Source organism: Loxodonta africana, chromosome 18, assembly GCF_030014295.1.
Source record: "Loxodonta africana isolate mLoxAfr1 chromosome 18, mLoxAfr1.hap2, whole genome shotgun sequence".
NCBI classification, from domain to species: Eukaryota; Metazoa; Chordata; class Mammalia; order Proboscidea; family Elephantidae; genus Loxodonta; species Loxodonta africana.
In genome coordinates, this window is record NC_087359.1 from 16,657,579 (window position 1) to 16,676,790 (window position 19,212).

The 19,212-nt window shown below is 47.1% G+C and overlaps 2 protein-coding genes across 2 annotated transcripts in view; both read left to right on the plus strand.

Moving 5' to 3' along the window:
* Positions 1–9,830, plus strand: part of PRPSAP1 (phosphoribosyl pyrophosphate synthetase associated protein 1) — a 40,042-nt gene extending 30,212 nt beyond the window's left edge. Inside the window, exons 8-10 of the mRNA XM_064270708.1 lie at positions 7,311–7,381; positions 8,167–8,313; positions 9,080–9,830. Coding sequence (XP_064126778.1) covers positions 7,311–7,381; positions 8,167–8,313; positions 9,080–9,238 — 377 coding nt within the window. The 3' untranslated portion in view covers positions 9,239–9,830. The remainder of the gene's footprint in view (positions 1–7,310; positions 7,382–8,166; positions 8,314–9,079) is intronic.
* Positions 9,831–12,564: 2,734 nt separating this feature from the next.
* Positions 12,565–19,212, plus strand: part of QRICH2 (glutamine rich 2) — a 38,253-nt gene continuing 31,605 nt past the window's right edge. The window contains exons 1-5 of the mRNA XM_064271887.1: positions 12,565–13,353; positions 13,480–13,584; positions 14,797–14,859; positions 15,068–15,120; positions 15,552–15,836. Of these exons, the coding sequence (XP_064127957.1) occupies positions 12,565–13,353; positions 13,480–13,584; positions 14,797–14,859; positions 15,068–15,120; positions 15,552–15,836 (1,295 nt within the window). The remainder of the gene's footprint in view (positions 13,354–13,479; positions 13,585–14,796; positions 14,860–15,067; positions 15,121–15,551; positions 15,837–19,212) is intronic.

Sequence of the window (19,212 nt, forward strand, 5' to 3'; positions counted from 1 at the left end):
ACTCATGGAAACCTTGTACGTTACAGAGTAGAACTGCTGCATATGGTTTTCTTGGCTGTAATCTTTATGGAAGCAGGTCGCCAGGCCTTTCTTCCACAGCACCACTGGGAGGGTTTGAACCACTAGCCTGTATGCCAGTAGTTAAGTGCAAACCGTTTGCACCACCCAGAGACCTTGTAAGGACAGTTGAGCTAATCTGGGTGGCATTTAGCACCCAGAGGGCATTAAATAATTTTCATATTAGTAAAAAATGTTTTATGTGTGATGATGTGAAATCTTAAGCTTTTACACTTTGCTGAGATGGGTGAGAGCAGCCATTGATCAGATGTCAGGTTTTGGCAATCAGGTCACTCTTGCACTTATTTTAGTAATCTGTCCCTTTTTCCTGATACCAGTGAGAGCTGGAACTCGCTGGGACTGCCTTGTTTTTCCAGGTCTCACAAGTTTCCCACCTTTGACAGGGTGCAGTCTTACCACTTTTCTATTGCTCATTTTATTGGAAAATACTTGGGGTTTCCTTCTCTGACAGGTTTCCGCCTTACACAGGTTATGGCTTTGGCGAGTTTTGCTGTACCCAGCTCACTTGCCGTTACTGATCCAGCAGCATGGAGGCTCTTTACTTCACGGACTGTTGAGCAGCGTTAACTGCCACCCTGGACTGGGAGATATTTTATGCTTTTTAGAGGAAGGAGGTTATTTATTTTCAAAATCTGTATCTATTTGCCATTCCTCAAAAACATACAGAGATGAACTGAGATGAAAACTTCTCTTTTGTGGTTACGAGAGGAGGGAGGGTGGGAGAGGGGCATTCACTAATTAGTTGGTAGATAAGAACTACTTTAGGTGAAGGGAATGACAACACACAATACAGGGGAGGTCAGCAAAACTGGACTAAATCAAAAGCAAAGAAGTTTCCTGAATAAACTGAATGCTTCGAAGGCCAGTGTAGCAGGGGCAGGGGTTTGAGGACCATGATTTCAGGGGACATTTAAGTCAATTGGCATAACAAAATCTATTAAGTAAACATTCTGCATCCCACTTTGAAGAGTGGCGTCTGGGGTCTTAAACGCTAGCAAGCAGCCATTTAAGATGCATCAATTGGTCTCAACCCACCTGGATCAAAGAAGGATGAAGAACACCAAGGACACAAGGTAATTACAGCCCCAAGAGACAGAAAGGGCTACATGAACCAGAGACTACGTCATCCTGAGACCAGAAGAACTAGATGGTGCCCGGCTACAACCGATGACTGCCCTGCCAGGGAACACAACAGAGAACCCCTGAGGGAGCAGGAGAGCAGTGGGATGCAGACTCCAAATTCTCATAAAAAGACCAGACTTAATGGTCTGACTGAGACTAGAAGGACCCCGGTGGTCATGGCCCCCAGACCTTCTGTTGGCCCAGGACAGGAACCATTCCCAAAGCCAACTCTTCAGACATGGATTGGACTGGACATTGGGTTGGAGAGGGATGCTGGTGAGGAGTGAGATTCTTGGATCAGGTGGACACTTGAGACTATGTTGGCATCTCCTGCCTGGAGGGGAGATGAGAGGGTGGAGGGGGTTAGAAGCTGGTGAAAGGGACACGAAAAGAGAGAGAGGAGGGAGAGAGCAGGCTGTCTCATTAGGGGGAGAGTAATTGGGAGTGTGTAGCAAGGTGTATATAAGTTTTTATGTGAGAGACTGACTTGATTTGTGAACTTGCACTTAAAGCACAAAAAAATATATAAAAAATAAAAGAATGAAATAAGAAAAACATACAGAGATTGATAGGGTGAAGAACCATTAGAACAGTGACACCTCAGGTCCTTTCAGACAGGCTCCTGTCCAAGGTGTCACCATTCTAGTTTTTTGTTTTTTTACTTTGTCTTCAATCTTGGAGATTTTTATACAGGAGAAATAAGCAATATACTCTTTTTTTTTTTTTATGTAAAGTTTTGGTATCATTATTTTATTTATTTTTTGAGGATTTTGTAATTAAAGTTTTTGAATAGCTAATACATTCACATATTTCAAAACTCATAAAATATAAAAGTTTCCACGGTGGGAAGCCTCTCCCCCAACTCTTCTCTTCCCCTAGCTGCTTGGGTCTTCTATGTGGTGGGTTTCCTGTGTGTATCCACAGCCGACGTGTAGATAAGCACCAGTACATTGATTTTTCTCTCGTTGTCCCCCAGATGGTAGCATATTATACACATTGTCCTGCCCCGTGCTCTTTTTATTCAGTAGCTCCTTCCTTTCAGTATGTGAAGATTTCTCAGTCTTTTTTACAGCTTTACGGAGGCACAGTAACTTATGTAACCAGTCCCTTGTTGAACATGTAGGTGTTTTTCTCTTTGGCCGTGAAAAGCAAGCTCTAATAGTCATGAACATCTGTCGAGCCCTTCTCATGGGCCAGGAACTGTTCTGAGCACTCCATGTGTGTCATCACATCTGGTCCACACACGACCCTACGTGGAGGTACTTTTATTAGCCTCGTTCTGCCGCAAGGGAACAGATGCACAGCCAGGAGCGTAAAGCTGGGTTTGGGACGAGGCTGCTGGGCTACAGAGTCTACACTTCTTTACTTAGTTTAGTATTTTGAAATAATTTCAGACTTAGAGAAAGATTGAAAGAATAATACAGAATTGCATCATACCCTTCACTGAGAGTTCCTGGTTGAACACTTGTCCCACATTTCCTTGATGGTTCTCATCTATATACGTGTTGTTTTTTTCTACACCATTTGAGAGTGAGCTGCAGACTTGATGTCCCTTTATCCCTAAACACTCCAGCATGAATTTCCTGGAAACAAAGGCACTCTCTTACTTAACCACAGTGTAATTATCAGACTTGGGAAACACTGTTATCATATTATTATCTAATCTGCCAGTCTTCCTTAGATTCATCCTTTGTCCTGGATCCAATCCAACATGGAGCGGATCCAATCCAAGATTAAGTAAGCCTTACATCTAGTTGTTATTTCTCTTTAGTTTCCTGTAGTCAGTGATGGCTCCTCAGGTCTTTGTTCCGACCTTGTTACTTTTGAGGAGGACAGACAGGCCAGTGCTTTTGTAGACCAGCCCTTAATTGGTGTTTGTTTGGTTCCTCGTGATTAGAGTCGGCCTCTGCATTTTTGGCAGGAATATCACAGGAAGCACGCGATGTTGATTGGGATTCCTTGTTAAAGGTGGTGTCTGGCAGGTTTCTTCACCATCAGGTTACTCTTCTTTTTCATTAATAGTACATTATAGGGCCACTATGGGTAGGAATTGGGGTTTTTTTATGGGGGAGAATGTTGAGACTGTAAATGCCCTGTTCCCCATCAAACTTAGTACTTTTTGATAGTTCTTGCCTGAAATGATTATTAGATTGTTGTGAAATGGGGATGTTTCAGATTCCGTCATTCCTTCTTTATTTATTGGTTGATGTTCTAGTATAAGAAAGTTTCCCCTTCACCCCTTTCATTCATTCATTCATTCATTCATATCAGTATGGATTCATAGAATCTTCTTTCAGAGGGTTATAATCCATTACTAGTATTATCTATTTTTTATTTTTCTCCATTATTTTATTTAAAAAAATATTGTGTTTTAGGTGAAAGTTTACACAGCAAGTTAGGTTCCTGTTGAACAGTTTTTATGCAGATTGTTCCATGACACTGGTTACAATCATCACAATGTATCAGCATTCTCATTATTTCCCTTCTGTTTGCTCTTTTCCATTGATCTAATTTCCCTTCCCTTCCTTGCCTTCTTGTCTTTGCTTTTGGTTCACTGCTGACAGTTTGGTCTCATATAGGCGATTGTTTAAGGGAGCACATTACTCCTGGGTGTTACACTCATTGCCGTCAAGCCGATCCCGCTCATAGCGACCCTATAGGGTAGAGTAGAACTGCCCCATAGGGTTTCCAAGGAGCGGCTGGTAGACTCAAACTGCCGACCTTTTGGTTAGTAGCTCTTAATCACTGTGCTGCCAGGGGTCCTAAGCCAATCTGTTATTTGGCTGAAGGGTGACCGCCAGAAATAGCTTTAGTTCCCACTGCTAATGAGTCAATTCTGACTCATAGCAACCCTATGGGACAGAATAGAACTGCCCCATAGGTTTCCTGAGGCCGTAATCTTTACGGAAGCAGACTGCCCCATCTTTCTCCCACTTTATAGACCTAGCTAAGAGAATTCTGAAAAACCTTACTTCTTGAATATGTCATCGTATCTTTCAAATGAAATGTGCCTTATATTCATATGCTAGTTAAACAATACGTCTCCATAGTTCATTCATTAGTAGTGAAGATTAAGGTATTAGAATGTATGGCAAGGCCGAAAGAGATTAATTCACCATTGGAGCCTTTGCCTTTTTTAAAGAGATGAACTATAATGTATTTTTATATTTTATCTTCCTTTAACCCATTCTTTTAGCCTAGTAGTTCTCAACCGAGGTCAATTTTGACAGCCAGGGAGAACATTTGGCAATGTCTGGAGACATTTTTGGTTGTCAGCAGGTGTTAGGGAGGTGAGGGAGGGTGCTACTGGCACCTTGTGGGGTGGATAGAGGGCAGAGAAGCTGCTCAACACCCTAAGAGAAAAACCAAACCTGTTGCCGTCGAGTCAGTTCCGACTTGTAGCAACCTTATAGGACGCAGTAGAATTGCCCCATAGGGTTTTTGAGGAGCGGCTGCTGGATTTGAACTGCCAACCCTTGGTTAGCAGCTGAGCTCTTAACCACTGTGCCACCAGGCTCCTAAGATGCAGCAGAGAATTATCCAGTTTAAAATGTCCATAGTGCTGAGGCTGAGAAGCCCTGTTTGAGAGCAGGTTATAGAAAGTGAAGTCATGTAAGTGAAGGAACTACACCTGAAAGTTCCTCCCTGTCAGTGAGGTAGACTCGATCCCTTGTTCACAGCAAGGGCCGTGAAAAACTTGAAAGGAAGCATGTGGGTGGTTCGGGTAGACTGCTCTGTATGTGCCACAGTGGTGACAGTTAAGAGTTTGGGTTGCAAAAATGAAAGGAAGTTATCTTTTCTGGCTTTTATTAATTTTAAAAGTGAAAACAGACATTAGCTCCTCTTGAGTGTCTGTTAAATATACATTTTGGCTTGTTTGCTTGTGGATAGTGTTGTGAGCTTGAAATCAATTTCAGTTCTAGTTCTTGGTGTAGACTTTATTTTATTTCCTATAGCTCTTTTTAACATCAGCCTGTTGGTAAAGTTTGATATTCTTCTGTTGAACTAGAAATGGACCAGCATCAGCACAGATAAGGAATAAATCAGTCCCCTAGTCCTTTCTTCCTCTTTTTAGTGGGAGAAGGTTTGGCTGATTGACTCCAGGGGAAGAGCAGTAAGTGCGTGTTCCTTTCGTAATCTAAAAAAAAAAAAAATCTGATGGTTGTAAATTCAGCATTGTTTTACTTGGAAAAGGCTAACTTCAAAAAGCAAAAAACAATTTCCTACTGCCTTCCTAATGACATTGGAAGTCATTTGATGAAGACATTTTACTGCAGTAAGTTGATTTCGTTTTCACAGTGATTTTTGGCCACAAGTCATGTCGCACAATTTATTTTATTCTTAAATTTGGTTTTGTTGGAGAGAGCAGAATCTTAAAGGTAGGGTAGTTTTAATACCCTTTGTCCTTGACCTTGAGTGTATACATTACTTTTACTTAAAAAAACAAAACAAAACAAAACAACCCCGGAACTCTTAGTGTTTGCTTCCTGGGTCAACTATTAGCATTACCCCGCTCCTCACCCTGACAGGATAGCCTTTGGGGTCTTGCCCCTTGCAGTAGCTACGTTTCTTATTTCAGGTTCATAGAAGTGTTTGGCAAACAGGCTTGCGGAAAAGGTACTCGCTAATGCTGCGGTGTGTCCTGTGTCCGAGTCTCGCTGAACACCTCTGGCTCTTTGACGATGGAGGGATGTTGGCTTGTAGTCTTTTTATATATAATTGCCCTGGCTTTATTCTCGTTCCTTCTCCCCCACCGCTAGTTTAATAAATACTTAAGAATAATAACACACTTCCAAAAGATGTTAGAATACTTAGCCCATTCTTCTGAAATATTCTTTTTTTTTTTTTTCTCAATTTACTGACCTGTTTTGAGAGTGAACTCAGCGTTTCCTTTCTCTTTGCTGTAATTTGGTAAGTGCACCGATGGGCCTTTTCCAGGTACCGATTCCGTACTGAGATAAGAAGCCTCTACGTGAAGGGCCAGTTAAAGTGGGAGAAGATGATAGACTTGTGGTTATTGGCTTCAAGTTCCTAATTTTCAGGAAACTGATTATGTCAGCGGTGCAGTTATCTGCTAACAGGTTGTACTATCAGAATAAGGTTACATTGTATTCAAGGGAAGTAAAGCCATCTCTCTTTATCTCATTTTTGTTCTTTCTGAGGATACACCAGATCATTTCTACATGTACAGCTCACTGACGTTGGCTACATTCAGGTGGTGCAGCCATCCTCAGCCCCCTTTTCCGAGTTGTTCCTCCCCATTACCATAAACTCGCTGCCCCGTAAGGCTCCTCTTTGATCTTTCAAGTTGCTGTTGTCAGTTTGATCCTGTCTAGATGGATCTTGAAAGAGCACAGTGCTCAAGGCAGATGTTCTTGACTAGTTAAGCTAAACTTGTTTAGTTTTTGGAAGACTTCAGGGGATACTTTCAGTTTAAGGTGTAAAGATTAACTCAGGGCAGTAGTTTCAGGGGTTCGCCCAGCCTCCATGGGTAAAGCTGGCTCTTGGTCAGGCAACCTTTACCTGTGTGGTTTTCTGCAGAGCGGCATTGATTCTGCGTTTCTGTATCCTTCTCAGTGAGAGCGAGATCTTTCTATTTCGGTGGCGTTGCAGAGCTATGTCTCTGTTGGTGAGCTCTTCCATGCTCTGTCCTTCAGTCATCACAGACCTGGTCACGAGTGGCTATGAAGCTCTCAAACTGCGGTTAGCCTGTACTGAGACGGGCCGTATGGGTATAGTGCATACCAGATTTCAAAGATTAGTATGAAAAAACCAATGTAGAAGATCTCGTTAATAAAATTTTATATCAGTTACATGTTGAAATTATAATATTTTGGAAATACTGGGTAGAAAAAAGTATATTAATATCACCTGTTTCTTTTTTCTGTTTAACATGACTACTAGAAAATTTGAAATAGCCTATATAGCTCACGTTCTCTTTCTGTCAGGCAGTGCTGCTCTAGACAGTTCTGAGAGACCCCGGGTTCATTGGCGGGTCTGCACTTTTTTGTTTATACAATGGCTTCCTCACCACTTCAAGGGCACTAGGTTGCCACTACAGTTATCTAGTGACACATCACTGACTGGGGTCTTGTGATTTGTTTTTCTAGTGATGATGGCTAAAGAGAAGCCGCCCATAACTGTGGTTGGAGACGTCGGCGGACGCATCGCCATCATTGTGGTATGACTACATCTCGGTCTTTGTCGCTGTGCGGAGGTGGTGCTGCTGGCTCTGTCAGGCTGTTCCCATTGGATTCCACTGTCAGTATCAGTGATAAACAGGCCCGGCTGTACTTTCTCACCAAACTCCCTTAGGACAAGTAGCAGGAATTTTTATACAGACAAACAGGGATGGAAGTGTAACCGACCTACGTAAAAAGAGCACAGTAACTCCCGTCAGAAGATTCCTCCCCATAACCTCTGTCTTACGGGTTCTAGGTGCCAACAAAACCCACTGACCTCAGCAGCCCTAAGCACAGGAGATGAGCAGTTCTGTTTTTGCAAGTGAGCGTGTGTGTCGCAGTGCAGACTCCTTTTGTACTAGACATGCTGTGTTTGCTCCCGGCTCGCAGTGGCTTTGCTGGGCCAGAGGGTCAGCCCTTTACAGCAGCTCACTTTGTTTCTATTTTCCTCCCATTTAACTTTCTTTTGGGAAAAAATGGCTTTGCCAGATTGGTGGGAAATACAGAACTGTGTCTTGACAATCCTAAATACCAGCTGTAAATGTCACCTGCGCCTGCCAGAAGGCTCTGCTGCTCTGTGCTCTGACAGCCACACGAGGCGCGACGGGCAGTACCCTTGGTTGCCACTTCCGGATACTCAGACTTGGGCCCAGGCCAGCAGCTCTGATTTTTGACTGGTTGCCCTCAGCACCTGAGCTCTGAAATGAAGTGCAAAGAGGTGTGTGTCTGATTTGGGCTGAGGCGGGCGGGGGGTTCCCTGACTCTCAGTCTGCTCTTCTCTCAGGATGACATCATCGATGACGTGGAAAGCTTTGTTGCTGCTGCAGAGATCCTGAAAGAAAGAGGTGCTTACAAGATCTACGTCATGGCCACGCATGGCATCCTGTCTGCAGATGCCCCCCGCCTGATAGAGGAGTCTTCTGTTGATGAGGTCGGCCTGCCTCTGAGGGGCTGGGACATTCAGCCTTAGCCAGCCCTGCTGCTGGATTTTCTGTGAATAGTAAAATGACTCAGTCAGTGTAAATTGCTTAGTTAATGAAATACCAGAAAAACCAAACTCATTGCCGTCGAGTTGATTCCGACTCCTACCGACCCTATAGAACAGGGTAGAACTGTCCCATAGGATTTCCAAAGCTATAATCTTTACAGAAGCAGGCTGCCACATCTTCCTCTCGAGGAGTGGCTGGTGAGTTTGAACCACCGACCTCTCAGCTAGCAGCCAAGCACTTAACCATTAAACCTCCAGGGCTTCTTAATCTATGAAATAGCACTGCTGCTGGCTAGCGATTTGCCGGGGCAGATGTCTATTTAGAAATATATGTCTATCTGCATAAAGATTTGCTTAATACTTAATATAACTGGACCCTAGTTAGTACTTAATATAACTGGACCCTACAGCAGCATTTCTCTCAAGACTCGAATGCTCCCCAATAACATGCAACTTTTTCACGGTGTTGGGGCCCACCTGCCATTGTGGCATGCAGGCCCATGACCTTCTAGGACTGGAGTTTCATGGTTTGAGCCATGTGACCTTTCCCTGGTTAAGCTGAGTTTGTAAAAACTACACTCAGTGCCGTGAGGTTTCAGGGTGGGAACTTGGGCCATAGCCTGGTACCGAACGTGATACAGACAGCTCCGGGTAACAGGGTTGGACACACATAAGTCACACAGTTTATTTTCTCTTACTGTATACCCAGGTGGTGGTCACCAACACCGTTCCTCATGAGGTGCAGAAGCTGCAGTGCCCCAAGATAAAGACTGTGGACATCAGCTTGATTCTCTCTGAAGCAATTCGGAGAATCCACAATGGAGAGTCCATGTCGTACCTTTTCCGAAACATCACTGTGGATGACTAGCTTTCGCAGTGGCCTCGATCCTGGAACTCCTTCAGGAGACATGTAGAAAGCAGTGCCGTCAGTTATGTACACAGTGTTTCCTTTTAAGGAAGGACTGGAAATAGCCCAGAGTCAGACAGTGTCTCTCGCCAACCTTGGTAGGAGGCATTAAGATAATAGTCAACGTGACAGATAAGTGTCTGCCATCGTCATCCCTGTTCCTTAAACAAAACTTACAGGCTCTTTCCTGGAAAGAATCTGAAAATCTGGTTGGTTTTGACAGGAAGTTAAAGGCAGGTAGTCTCAATTCTGTACCATTCACTCAATGGTTTAAACTCCTGGAGATGCAGGAGTCACTGTGGCTGCTGTTCAGGGAAGCTGGGTGCCCCTGGCACTGTTTGTGTTTCAGGTGTCCTCGCTCCAGTTAACTCCATGTCAGGCTTTTGTGGAGAATCATATTTTTCTTCCAGAAACTGCTGTGCCTACAGCCAGTGAACGATGAAGTGTTGTTACTCGAAACAAGGATGCCTGGTTAGAGAATACTGTCCTGTGTCTGGATATCTGTGTTGCTCTTAGGTTGCAAATAAAAGAACTTGTCTCGCTGGTCTCTGTAGTACGCGGCCAAGTACTGCTCCCCTGGCGTGATGGGGGCCGACGTCTGTCCAGACTGTACAGAAGACAGTGGGTGTTAAGAAAGAGAGGCCAGCGGCCTGACGGTTGAAGACCCTCGGCAAAAGTCTGCTGCGGCAGGTTCCATCCCCTTCAGAGCATTGACATTAAATCCTATTTGAGGCATATGTTAAAAAAAAAAAAAACTAATTGCACTTTTTCCTGTGTGGTGGATGACAGACGCTTAGGTCAATCACACTTCTTTTTTATTTCATTATTTTTGTTGCTGTTGGGAATAACACAGCAGAACATACACCAACTCGACAGTTCGATTGCACTTATTAGTACTGCATCCAGATGTTTTACCCCATGTTTTAAATGGCATAGTCATAATTCTGGTTTATGCCACCTTTGTCAGATCAGGCCTTGCTGCACACATACCAAAAACCTGTTGCTGTCGATTCCAGCTCGTAACCGCTCTGTAGGACAGAGTAGAACTGCCCATAGGGTTTCCAAGGATGTAATTGTCACAGAAGCCAACTGCTACAACTTTCTCCCTCAGAGGGGCTGGTAGGTTTGAACCACCCACCTTTCGGTTAGCAACCAAGTGTGTTAATCATTGCACCACCAGGCTCTTTGCTGCACACGCAGGCTCTCCTTTTGGTCTGAGCCAAGCCAAGACTTGATGTAATAGGAAGGAGGAGCCTCTGCTGGGAAGTGAACTGGGATTGCTTATTGGTCCTGAGAGAAAAGGGATAATTTATTTGTACAGTTGTATTTCTTTTTATTTCTTTGCAGGGAAGCTTCCTTTACATTCCCTTTCCCAATGACAAGAAAATTTCCCAGCCCGTAATCAAGCCTCAGAGCACATTAGCTTTTTCAAACACACAAACGAGTCTCCTGGTAGCAGTCCAAGCATGGTGGGCGAGGAAGACCTGCGGCTTACCCTGAGGTGCCAGGCCAGCGAGCCTGTTGTGGGCCTCTGGAGGGCCTCAGTTGTACTAAAGGAGGTTTGGGACTGAAAACAGGTCCTTTTCAACTCTCCAGGTACCTCCACTTAATGTTCTGTTTCTTTCCCGATCTCTCACAGTGGAGGGTTTTGGATGTACTTAGCAAAAGCATTCAGTAGGATATACAGTACTTCCTAGGACTAGAATCTACTCCCCTTTCCCTGGGCATTTGGTGAGTCCTAGTACCTGCCTGGTGCTAAGACCTCGGTAATAGAAAAGTGGAAACAGGACTCCAGGAGCTGACAACTAGTCAGAGCTAGTGCAGTAATGTGGGCTGCTAACATTTTTCTGGAAAACTGCTGAACCTAGAATTGAGAAAGCGGACCCCTGGGTCCAGCCAGCTGGCTGTTGGCCCCGCTACAACTGATGCTCAGCTCCCAAGGGTTTAACTTTGTGGCCGTGGCCCTAAGCTGGAGTGAATGCATCTGTGCCTGAGAGACCAAGAAGTTCTTTTGGTGATTGATCCATTTGTTCAAAGACCATTAGAGGGCCTGCTACGGGAGCAGTGCCACCCTTATGGAGCTCAGAGTAACTGAACTCTGCTCCCAACAGACAGCTCGGTACTAATGAGCTTACACTTTTTTGGGGGGCGGGGGGTGGGGGGGGGGTTAAAATACCAACGCTGACCAAACTAAAAATCTGATTTTTGAAAGTTAATAGGAGCACATGGTACAGGCAGGCTCAGGTTTTATTTAAGTAGCATTAATACATTCAAATACTGTTCGTGAGGTTTTATTTACAGGTTTTCTGCGATGGGGAGGAGCTAGGCCAGAGTTGCAGAGAGGGTACCAGGTTCTAGTGTAGTTCTGCTCTAATGAGCAGAAGTGCTGGTACCTGCCAGGAGGAGTCTGTTTCCAGACAAATGAGGCAAGTGCCCACAGAAAAGTTCTGTCATCCGTGGCTAATTGGAGCCACCTGGGTGATGAAAGGTCTTCCAAGTTGTCCTCCCATTTGCTTGAGCAAAATGACACGGGAACTGTCCCCAAAGGGCTGGGATCTCAGGACTGCATCCCTTGGATATCCACCACTGTCCTCAGGAACAGAAACGACTAGGAGTTCTTGGTTGCCACGATTACCCTTAAACCTTACCATTCCTAGTAGGCGCCGGAGGGTGAGTCTAGAGCCTTTTCTAGCTCAAGGGGATGCACAGAATTTAGTTTGAACTTTGGGAGGCTTCCCACCAAAATTGATGCGGACCCCCAACAAATGCCTTGGCTCCTCGGTGCCTTCTTTGGAAGCGTTTTATGAAATAAAATCAGTGGTGCCTTGGGATCTGTGCATAGCTCCCCCAGATTCTGTGGCACAGCTTCCCCTTTTGAGTTTAAAGGTGGCCTTTGCCCCGGCGGGGCTGGGCCCCAACCCCCCGCGCTGCGCCCGGCTTTCTGAGGGGCGCGTTTTCACGCCGAATCCTGCGCGCGGGGGCGACCACAACCGGAAACGAACGGGTCGCCCTCGTTCCAAACGTCCGCGGTAGCGAGCAGCGGGAGGCCGGGGCGCGATCGCGGAGGGTCGCAGTCCCCAGACCCCGCCCCCGCGGGCGCGGACCCGACGGCTCCCAGGTCAGCTCTGTGCGGTGACTGTTCCCGGCGCTCTGAGCACAGAGGCAGGGGCGCCCCGGGGCCTCGCACGGTCCCCCAAAGACCCCATTGGCCTGGCGAGTGAGAGGCCGGCCGCCACTCCCCTCGAGGGTGCGAACCGCCCCCCGGAGGGCGTACACCGCTGCCGGCCATGACGGCCACCAAGGTTTCCCTCCGGGAGCTGGCCGACTTGGCCATCGGCACGCCCGAGGTGGGCGCCGTCAACTTCACTGCGCTCCATACGCTGATCGTGGCCATCCTCAAGAATCTCAACCTCCATGAGGCCCAGATCGACTTCAAGTCCCAGGCCCTAGAGCAGGTCCGGTACCACGGGACCCCCCGGCCCTCCGTCAGCGCTCCCCAGCTGTCCCTGCCCAAGGAGAGGAGGAGGAGCATGAGCAAAGTGTTACCCCAGGTGCTGGAGAGCCAGGTGAAGGACCTGGGTGTGCAGGTCCAGGACCTCAGCAAGCAGCTCAAGACCATGGAGACCCAGGTTCAGGGCATCGTCACCCATGTGCAGCACTTTACCTCCCAGGCCATCGGGATCAACCCAGACACCCGCGAGTGGCTGGAGGAGAAGTTGGTGACCACGATGATGCCCGAAAAGGCAATGGCCACCCTGATGCCTGAGAAGAAGGTGATGATGACCACACTGATACCTGAGGAATCAACGACCACCGCAATGCCTGGGAAGAAATCAACAACCACGGGGATGCCCGAGAAGTTGATGACTTTGGGGAAGCCCGAGAAGTTGACTACCTCGGGGATGCCAGAGAAGAAGTCGATAACCACACTGATGCCTGAGAAGCTGACGACCACAATGATGCCCGAGGAGCCACAAAGGGGGTCCTTGAGAATCGTGAAGGACGATGAGGAAGCCGAAGTGAGCATCACCCAGGTGAGCGAGCAGGGGTGCAGCTATGCAGTCCTTCCGCAGATTTGAGCCAGCTCTCCAGCCCCTGCTGGAGGTTGGTCCCTCCACCCCGGCTACTGGTCTCCAGTCTCAGAGGGGCACAAGGACAGCAGGGCTCAAGCCTCAGTGCAGCCTGCTTCCATCTGCCCACAGTCTCCCTTGCAGGCCATGGGGCTGCTCCAGGACACCATACAAGAGGTGCAAATCCTGCAGGAAGCCCACCAAAAGGTGCAGGAGCTTCCCGAGATGAAGGCCCAGGTGAGGGACCCCTCCCTGTGACCTCCCTCCATCCCTGTTTACATGTGGTTTACCAGCCATTATCAGACACCTAGGGGTCTCCTTGAACTGACCCAGAGTCAGAATGTTCTCAGAGCGAATTCCCTTCTTCAAAGAATAAAGAAATAAGGTGATGGGTATGGAGAGATAAAGCGCAGCCCAAGAGGAGGAGTGTCAGTGGGCAGAGTCTCTGCCACCAGCTCCCTGAGGTCATGGGCAGCCGCAGCCCACAAAGACTTGCACTGGGCTTTTTGTCTTCCCTGAGAGAGGACAAATCGTTCCACAGAAGCATTTTCAAATGAACAATTGGAAACAAAGTGTGCTCTTAGCAACCTGTTGCCGTCGAGTCAATTCTGACTCATAGTGACCCTAGAGGACAGAGTAGAACTGCCCCATAGGGTTCCCAAGGAGCACCTGGTGGATTCAAACTCCTGACCTTCTGGTTAGCAGCCGTAGCCCTTAACCACTGCGCCACCAGGGTTTCCATGCTCTCAGAAGTGGCTGTAACAATGCTCCCCTTTCAGACCACTGGGCCTGGATAGAGGACTAGGAGATGGAAGGAGAAGCAGGAGGAACTGGGAAGAAGGCAATAGGGGAGTCTCCGTACTGCGGACCTTCTGAAGCAGTTGAACTTTTGTTCCTTGAGAGCTGAACGTGGCCTCATTCTACGGTGCCTGAGGATCTCACTAGTGGGGAGGATGAGATGAAGCCCAGAACCAAGGTTCCCACAATGCATTAGTGCGCAGTCTTGACACGCTGACCCCCGGGACCACCTCAGCCCACCCCGGGCCCCCTCATCGGTGCTGGCTGGGCAACAGGACGAGGAGCTTGGTTTTGTCGGTCGCCTTTCTACCCTGCACTGCCCTAGCAGCCTCGGACCTCCTTCCCCCTTCTCCCCTGCACTGGGCCAGCACGCACGCATGGGGATGTGTGTGTGTGTGTGTGTGTGTGTGTGTATGGTGGGTGAGTGTGGGTGTGTGAGCAAGACGGTGGATGTGAGTGTGTATGAGCCTGTGTGTGAATGTGTGTGCGAGTACCTGTGCATGTGGGAAAGTGTGTGAGCGTGAATGTATATATGCACATGGGGGTGTGAGTGTGTGGATGTATGTGCGTGTATGTGTGTGTGTGTGAGTGTGTGTAGGGGCCACACAGGAGAAGCTGCTGTGGTCCTCCACCTCCAAACTCTTCTTCCAGATTGCCCTTGAAAAGCGGGTTGAGGAATTGGAGAAGCAGGCCAAAGAACGGGACCACATCCTGGTAATATCTGCCCCTTCTGTGCAAAGGGTCCTCAAGAGGGCGGGGAAAGGATGGGTGCCCCAGCCTGGTCTCTCTCAGGAGAGCCTCCAGACTCCTACTCTGGATGTCTGCGTCTCTTCAAGCAGGGTGGTGCATGCCCTCTGCCTCTTGGGGCGCCGCCCCTGGGTTGAGGGAAATCTCTTCCAGCCATGCCCAGTGCTCCACCCAGGGCCCATATGAGTCTGAGAACAGATCACCCAAGACTTGCTGGCCACTTGGACAGTGAGTTCTTCCTGGGGTGAAGGCTGTGGAAGACCCCACCCAATCCTGAGAGCCCCACGTCTCACTGAAGCTTCCCAGGATTAAACTAGGAGTGTGTGTGTTTTTTTAAAAATGGAAACCCTGGTGGTGCAGTGGTTAAGAGCTACAGCTGCTAACCAAAAGGTCAGCAGTTCTAATCCACCAGGCGCTCCTTGGAAACCCTCTGGGGCAGTTCTACCCTGTCCTATAGGGTCGCTATGAGTCGGAATTGACTCAATAGCAATAGGTTTAGGTTTACAGGTGTGTGTTTGGGGGTCCTGGTGGTGCAGTGGTTAAGAGCTCGGCTGCTAACCGAAAGGTTGGCAGTTCGAATCTACCAGCTGCTCCTTAGAAACCCTATGGGGCAGTTCTGCTCTGTTCTATAGGATCGCTATGGGTTGGAGTTGATTCAGTGGCGACGGATTTGGTTTTTCTTGGTGTATGTTTGGTGTGTATGTCTGTTATTGTCAGGACCAAGTGATCCGGAAGCTGAGTCTGATTCCTGTTGGAGACGAAGTCACCATGGTCACTTGGGAAGAGCTGGAGCAGGCCATCACTGACGGCTGGAAGGCTTCTCAAGCGGTGAGCAAACCAGGAGGCCTGGGCAGGGGTCTCAGGTGCAGCCCACAGAACCTCCTCCCTTCTCAGAAAGGCATACCCATTGCTGTTGAGTCGATTCCGACTCATAGTGACCCCATGTGACTGAGTATAACTGCCCCATAGGGTTCCCAAGGCTGTAATCTTTACAGAAGCAGATGCCACATCTTTGTCCTGTGGAGTGGCCGGTGGGTTTGAATCACCAACCTTTCGGTTAGCAGCCAAGTGCTTAACCACTGTGCCACCAGGGCTGCTTCACAATGGCAACATATTCCCATATATGGGTGTTCCTAATTCATTTCACGAGTTCACAAGGTCCCTGTTATAGATATTTTAAATGTTTTTCTCCAATCTTATAGCACAATGCTCCAACATAACATTCGCACATGTGAATATGCTCACAAAATAAATTACTAGAAATAAAATGGACATTTGTGATTTTGCTAGCTCTTGCCCAGTCGCCTGCCATGGATGTCGCTCCAATCTAGACTCCCACCAGCAACGTAGGAGAGAACCTGTTTCTAGGACGTCCCCACCAGCTCTCTGTGTCGGCACCCAATGTTTTGAGCTTTGCCAGCCTGTTGGGTAGACAATGGTACTGAGTGTAGTTTTAGTTCCCTCGTGTAGCTTTTCAAACTTCCTTTCCAGTCTGTCCTGAAATACACGAGTCCTTACACTTTTAGTGCACAAGGTGAAAAGCCTGGAGATAAGGCCTCTTTAGGGCCCTTTGCTGATGGTGACTTTTGCACATGGACATGCATCTGTCTGTCTGTCAAGAGGCAGTACACAGGAAGGCCAAATTTATTCCAATCCTCAGCCTTTCTTCATCCGAATAAAATCAACCTGAATGTTTCCAAATGGCCCTCGAAGGGGAGGAAGAGCTGTACTTCCCTTCAGGATCCCACAAATACAGACATACACAGGGGATGAAGGGAACTTTGGGCACCACCATGTGGCCATCTGGGGAGCGGCAAACGTTGTTGGGTGCCATCTAGTCGTTTAGCGACCCCATGTGACAGAATAGAGCTACTCCGTAGGATTTTCCTTCCTTCTTTTTCTTTTAAATAATATTTTATTGTGTTTAAGGTAAAGGTTTATACAGAAAATTAGGTTCCCATTTAACAATTTTTACACAAATTATTCAGTGGTGTAGGTTACATTTTTCCCTACGTGTCACCATTCTCCTCCATTCCATTCTGGTTCTACCATTTCCAGTGCTTTAGTTTCCCTGCCAGCTTACCTTATTGTCTTTGCCTTAGAGAATACATGATTTTTAAAAGAAGCTCATTACTCACAGGCGATAGTCTTTATTCCATGAGCCAATCTGTTATTTATCTAAAAGGCGACCCATAGTGTCAGGAAGTCCTCTAGTCTCAACTGGTCCAGAAAGTCTGGGGTTTTTAAGAATTTGTGTGCTGTCCCACATCCTTGTCTCTCTCTGTCGGGATCCATCTGTTGTGGCCCCGCTCAGAACGGTTGCAGTGGTAGCGGGGCAGCACATATTTCCTCTAGTCTCAGGGTAGACGAGGCCATGGTTTGTAGTCTGTTAGTCCTGTAGACTACTTTCTTCTCTGAGTCTTTGGTCCAGAGGGTTTTCTTGGCTGTAATCTTTACAGAAGCAGATCACCAGGTCTTTCTCCCGTAGAGCTGCTAGGTGGATTCAAACCACTGACCTTTCGGTTAACAGCCGAGCACTTAACAATTTGCACCACCAGGGCTCCTTTGGCAAACATTATCTGGGTACAAAAGACCGTCTGCTACTCTCCAAGGCTGTTTTCTGAATTTGGGGCCCATCCTCAGAGTATAATAGTGTCAGAAAGAGTTGCAAGAACAACCTGGAAACAAAAGGAATGGCCTAGAAAAATGTTGCCACTGCTTTTGCTGTTTTTTTTGTGTGTGTGTGTGTGGCCAAAGCTCTCTTGCACACACTGTTACATTATGTTTAGTGAGCCTCACATTTTCTCTCGGTGGCAGCAGAGGACACCTGTAAGATCTATAAGTAAACGTCAACATGGGTCCCTTTAGATGGTCTTACTTCTCCAGAGATAAGGGAGCATCTGTGTTTTGACAGTTGCTCAAAGCCATGAACAATCCCCACAGCAAATGTGAATAGCTATCCATATGAAAAGATTTTTGAGAAGCAAGGACATAAAAAAAAAAGTTGCAGTCATGTCGTCTGATTCATGGTGACCCCATGTGTGTCAGAGTAGAACGGCGCTCCGTAAGGTTTTCAGCGGCTGACCTTTCGGAAGTAGATCGTCAGGTGCAAGGGAACAAGCTCTGGCCAGACAATGAGTTCCGCAGCTGGACAGACTGTATTGAAAACAAAGGGGAGCACACACAACACACCTGAGCCAGTTCCTCTTGAATGCATCGTTGGTGGGACTCTTTAACATGACTATGAGGTCAGGATCTTGAGGCTGGATGTTTTTAAGGAGCCCTTGTGGAGCAGTGGTTAAACTCTCGTCTGCTAACTGAAAGATTGGTGGTTCGAACCCACCAGCAGCTCCGTGGGAGAAAGATGTGGCAATCTGCTGCTGTAAAGATGGCAGCCTTGGAAACCCTATGGGGCAGTTCTGCTCTGCTATAGGGTTCGCTGAGTTGAAATTGACTCGATGGCAACAGGTTAACCTTTGTAGAAGCAAACTGCCACATCTTTCTCCCCCGGAATGGCTGGTAGGTTTGACCTACCAACCTTTTGGTTAGCAGCCAAGCACTTAACCACTGCACCACCAAGACTCCTCATGACCAGCACAGAGGAGTAAAATTTCATATTTGGTTGACCAGACAATAGAAAGGAGTTGGATTTTGATCTTGAGCAAAGAGCCTGCACACGTAACAGCCACAGTGAAAGGGGTTCAGTATTAAAGTTGTTAGTTGGATTTGAATCAGCTCCAACTCATGGTGACCTTCTGTATAACAGAACAAAGCGTTGCCTGGTCCTGCACAGTCTTCACGATCATTGAAATGGTTGAGTCCATTGTAGCTACCGTGTCAGTCTGTCTTCCCTTGTTTTAGCTGACCTTCTGCTTTACCAAACATGACGTCCTTTGCTAGTGATTGGTCTTTCCTGATGATGTGTCCAAAGTAAGGGGCCAAGGTCTTGCCATCCTCGCTTCTAAGGAGCATTCTGGATGTATTTCTTTTAAAACTGATTTGTTCGTTCCACTGGCAGTACTGGAGAGAAGGACACAAAGCAGCTGTTTCCAAGGGTTTACCCCAATCAGTAACTGGGCAGTCCTTCACAACTTGGTTCACAAACCAGAAGATATTTCTTCTTCTTCTCCCCCTCTTCTTAATGATAAAGGGTAAATATTTACCATAACCAGGGGGATCCAAACCCAGTGCTCTAGCAAAATTTACTTAGGGTGGAAAAAGCTTCCCCAGTTACCTGTGACCAAAATAATGAACCCTGGTGCCAGCTAGTGCAATCATGACAGATGTTTAACAATGGAAGAATCTCCCAGTGCCCTTTCT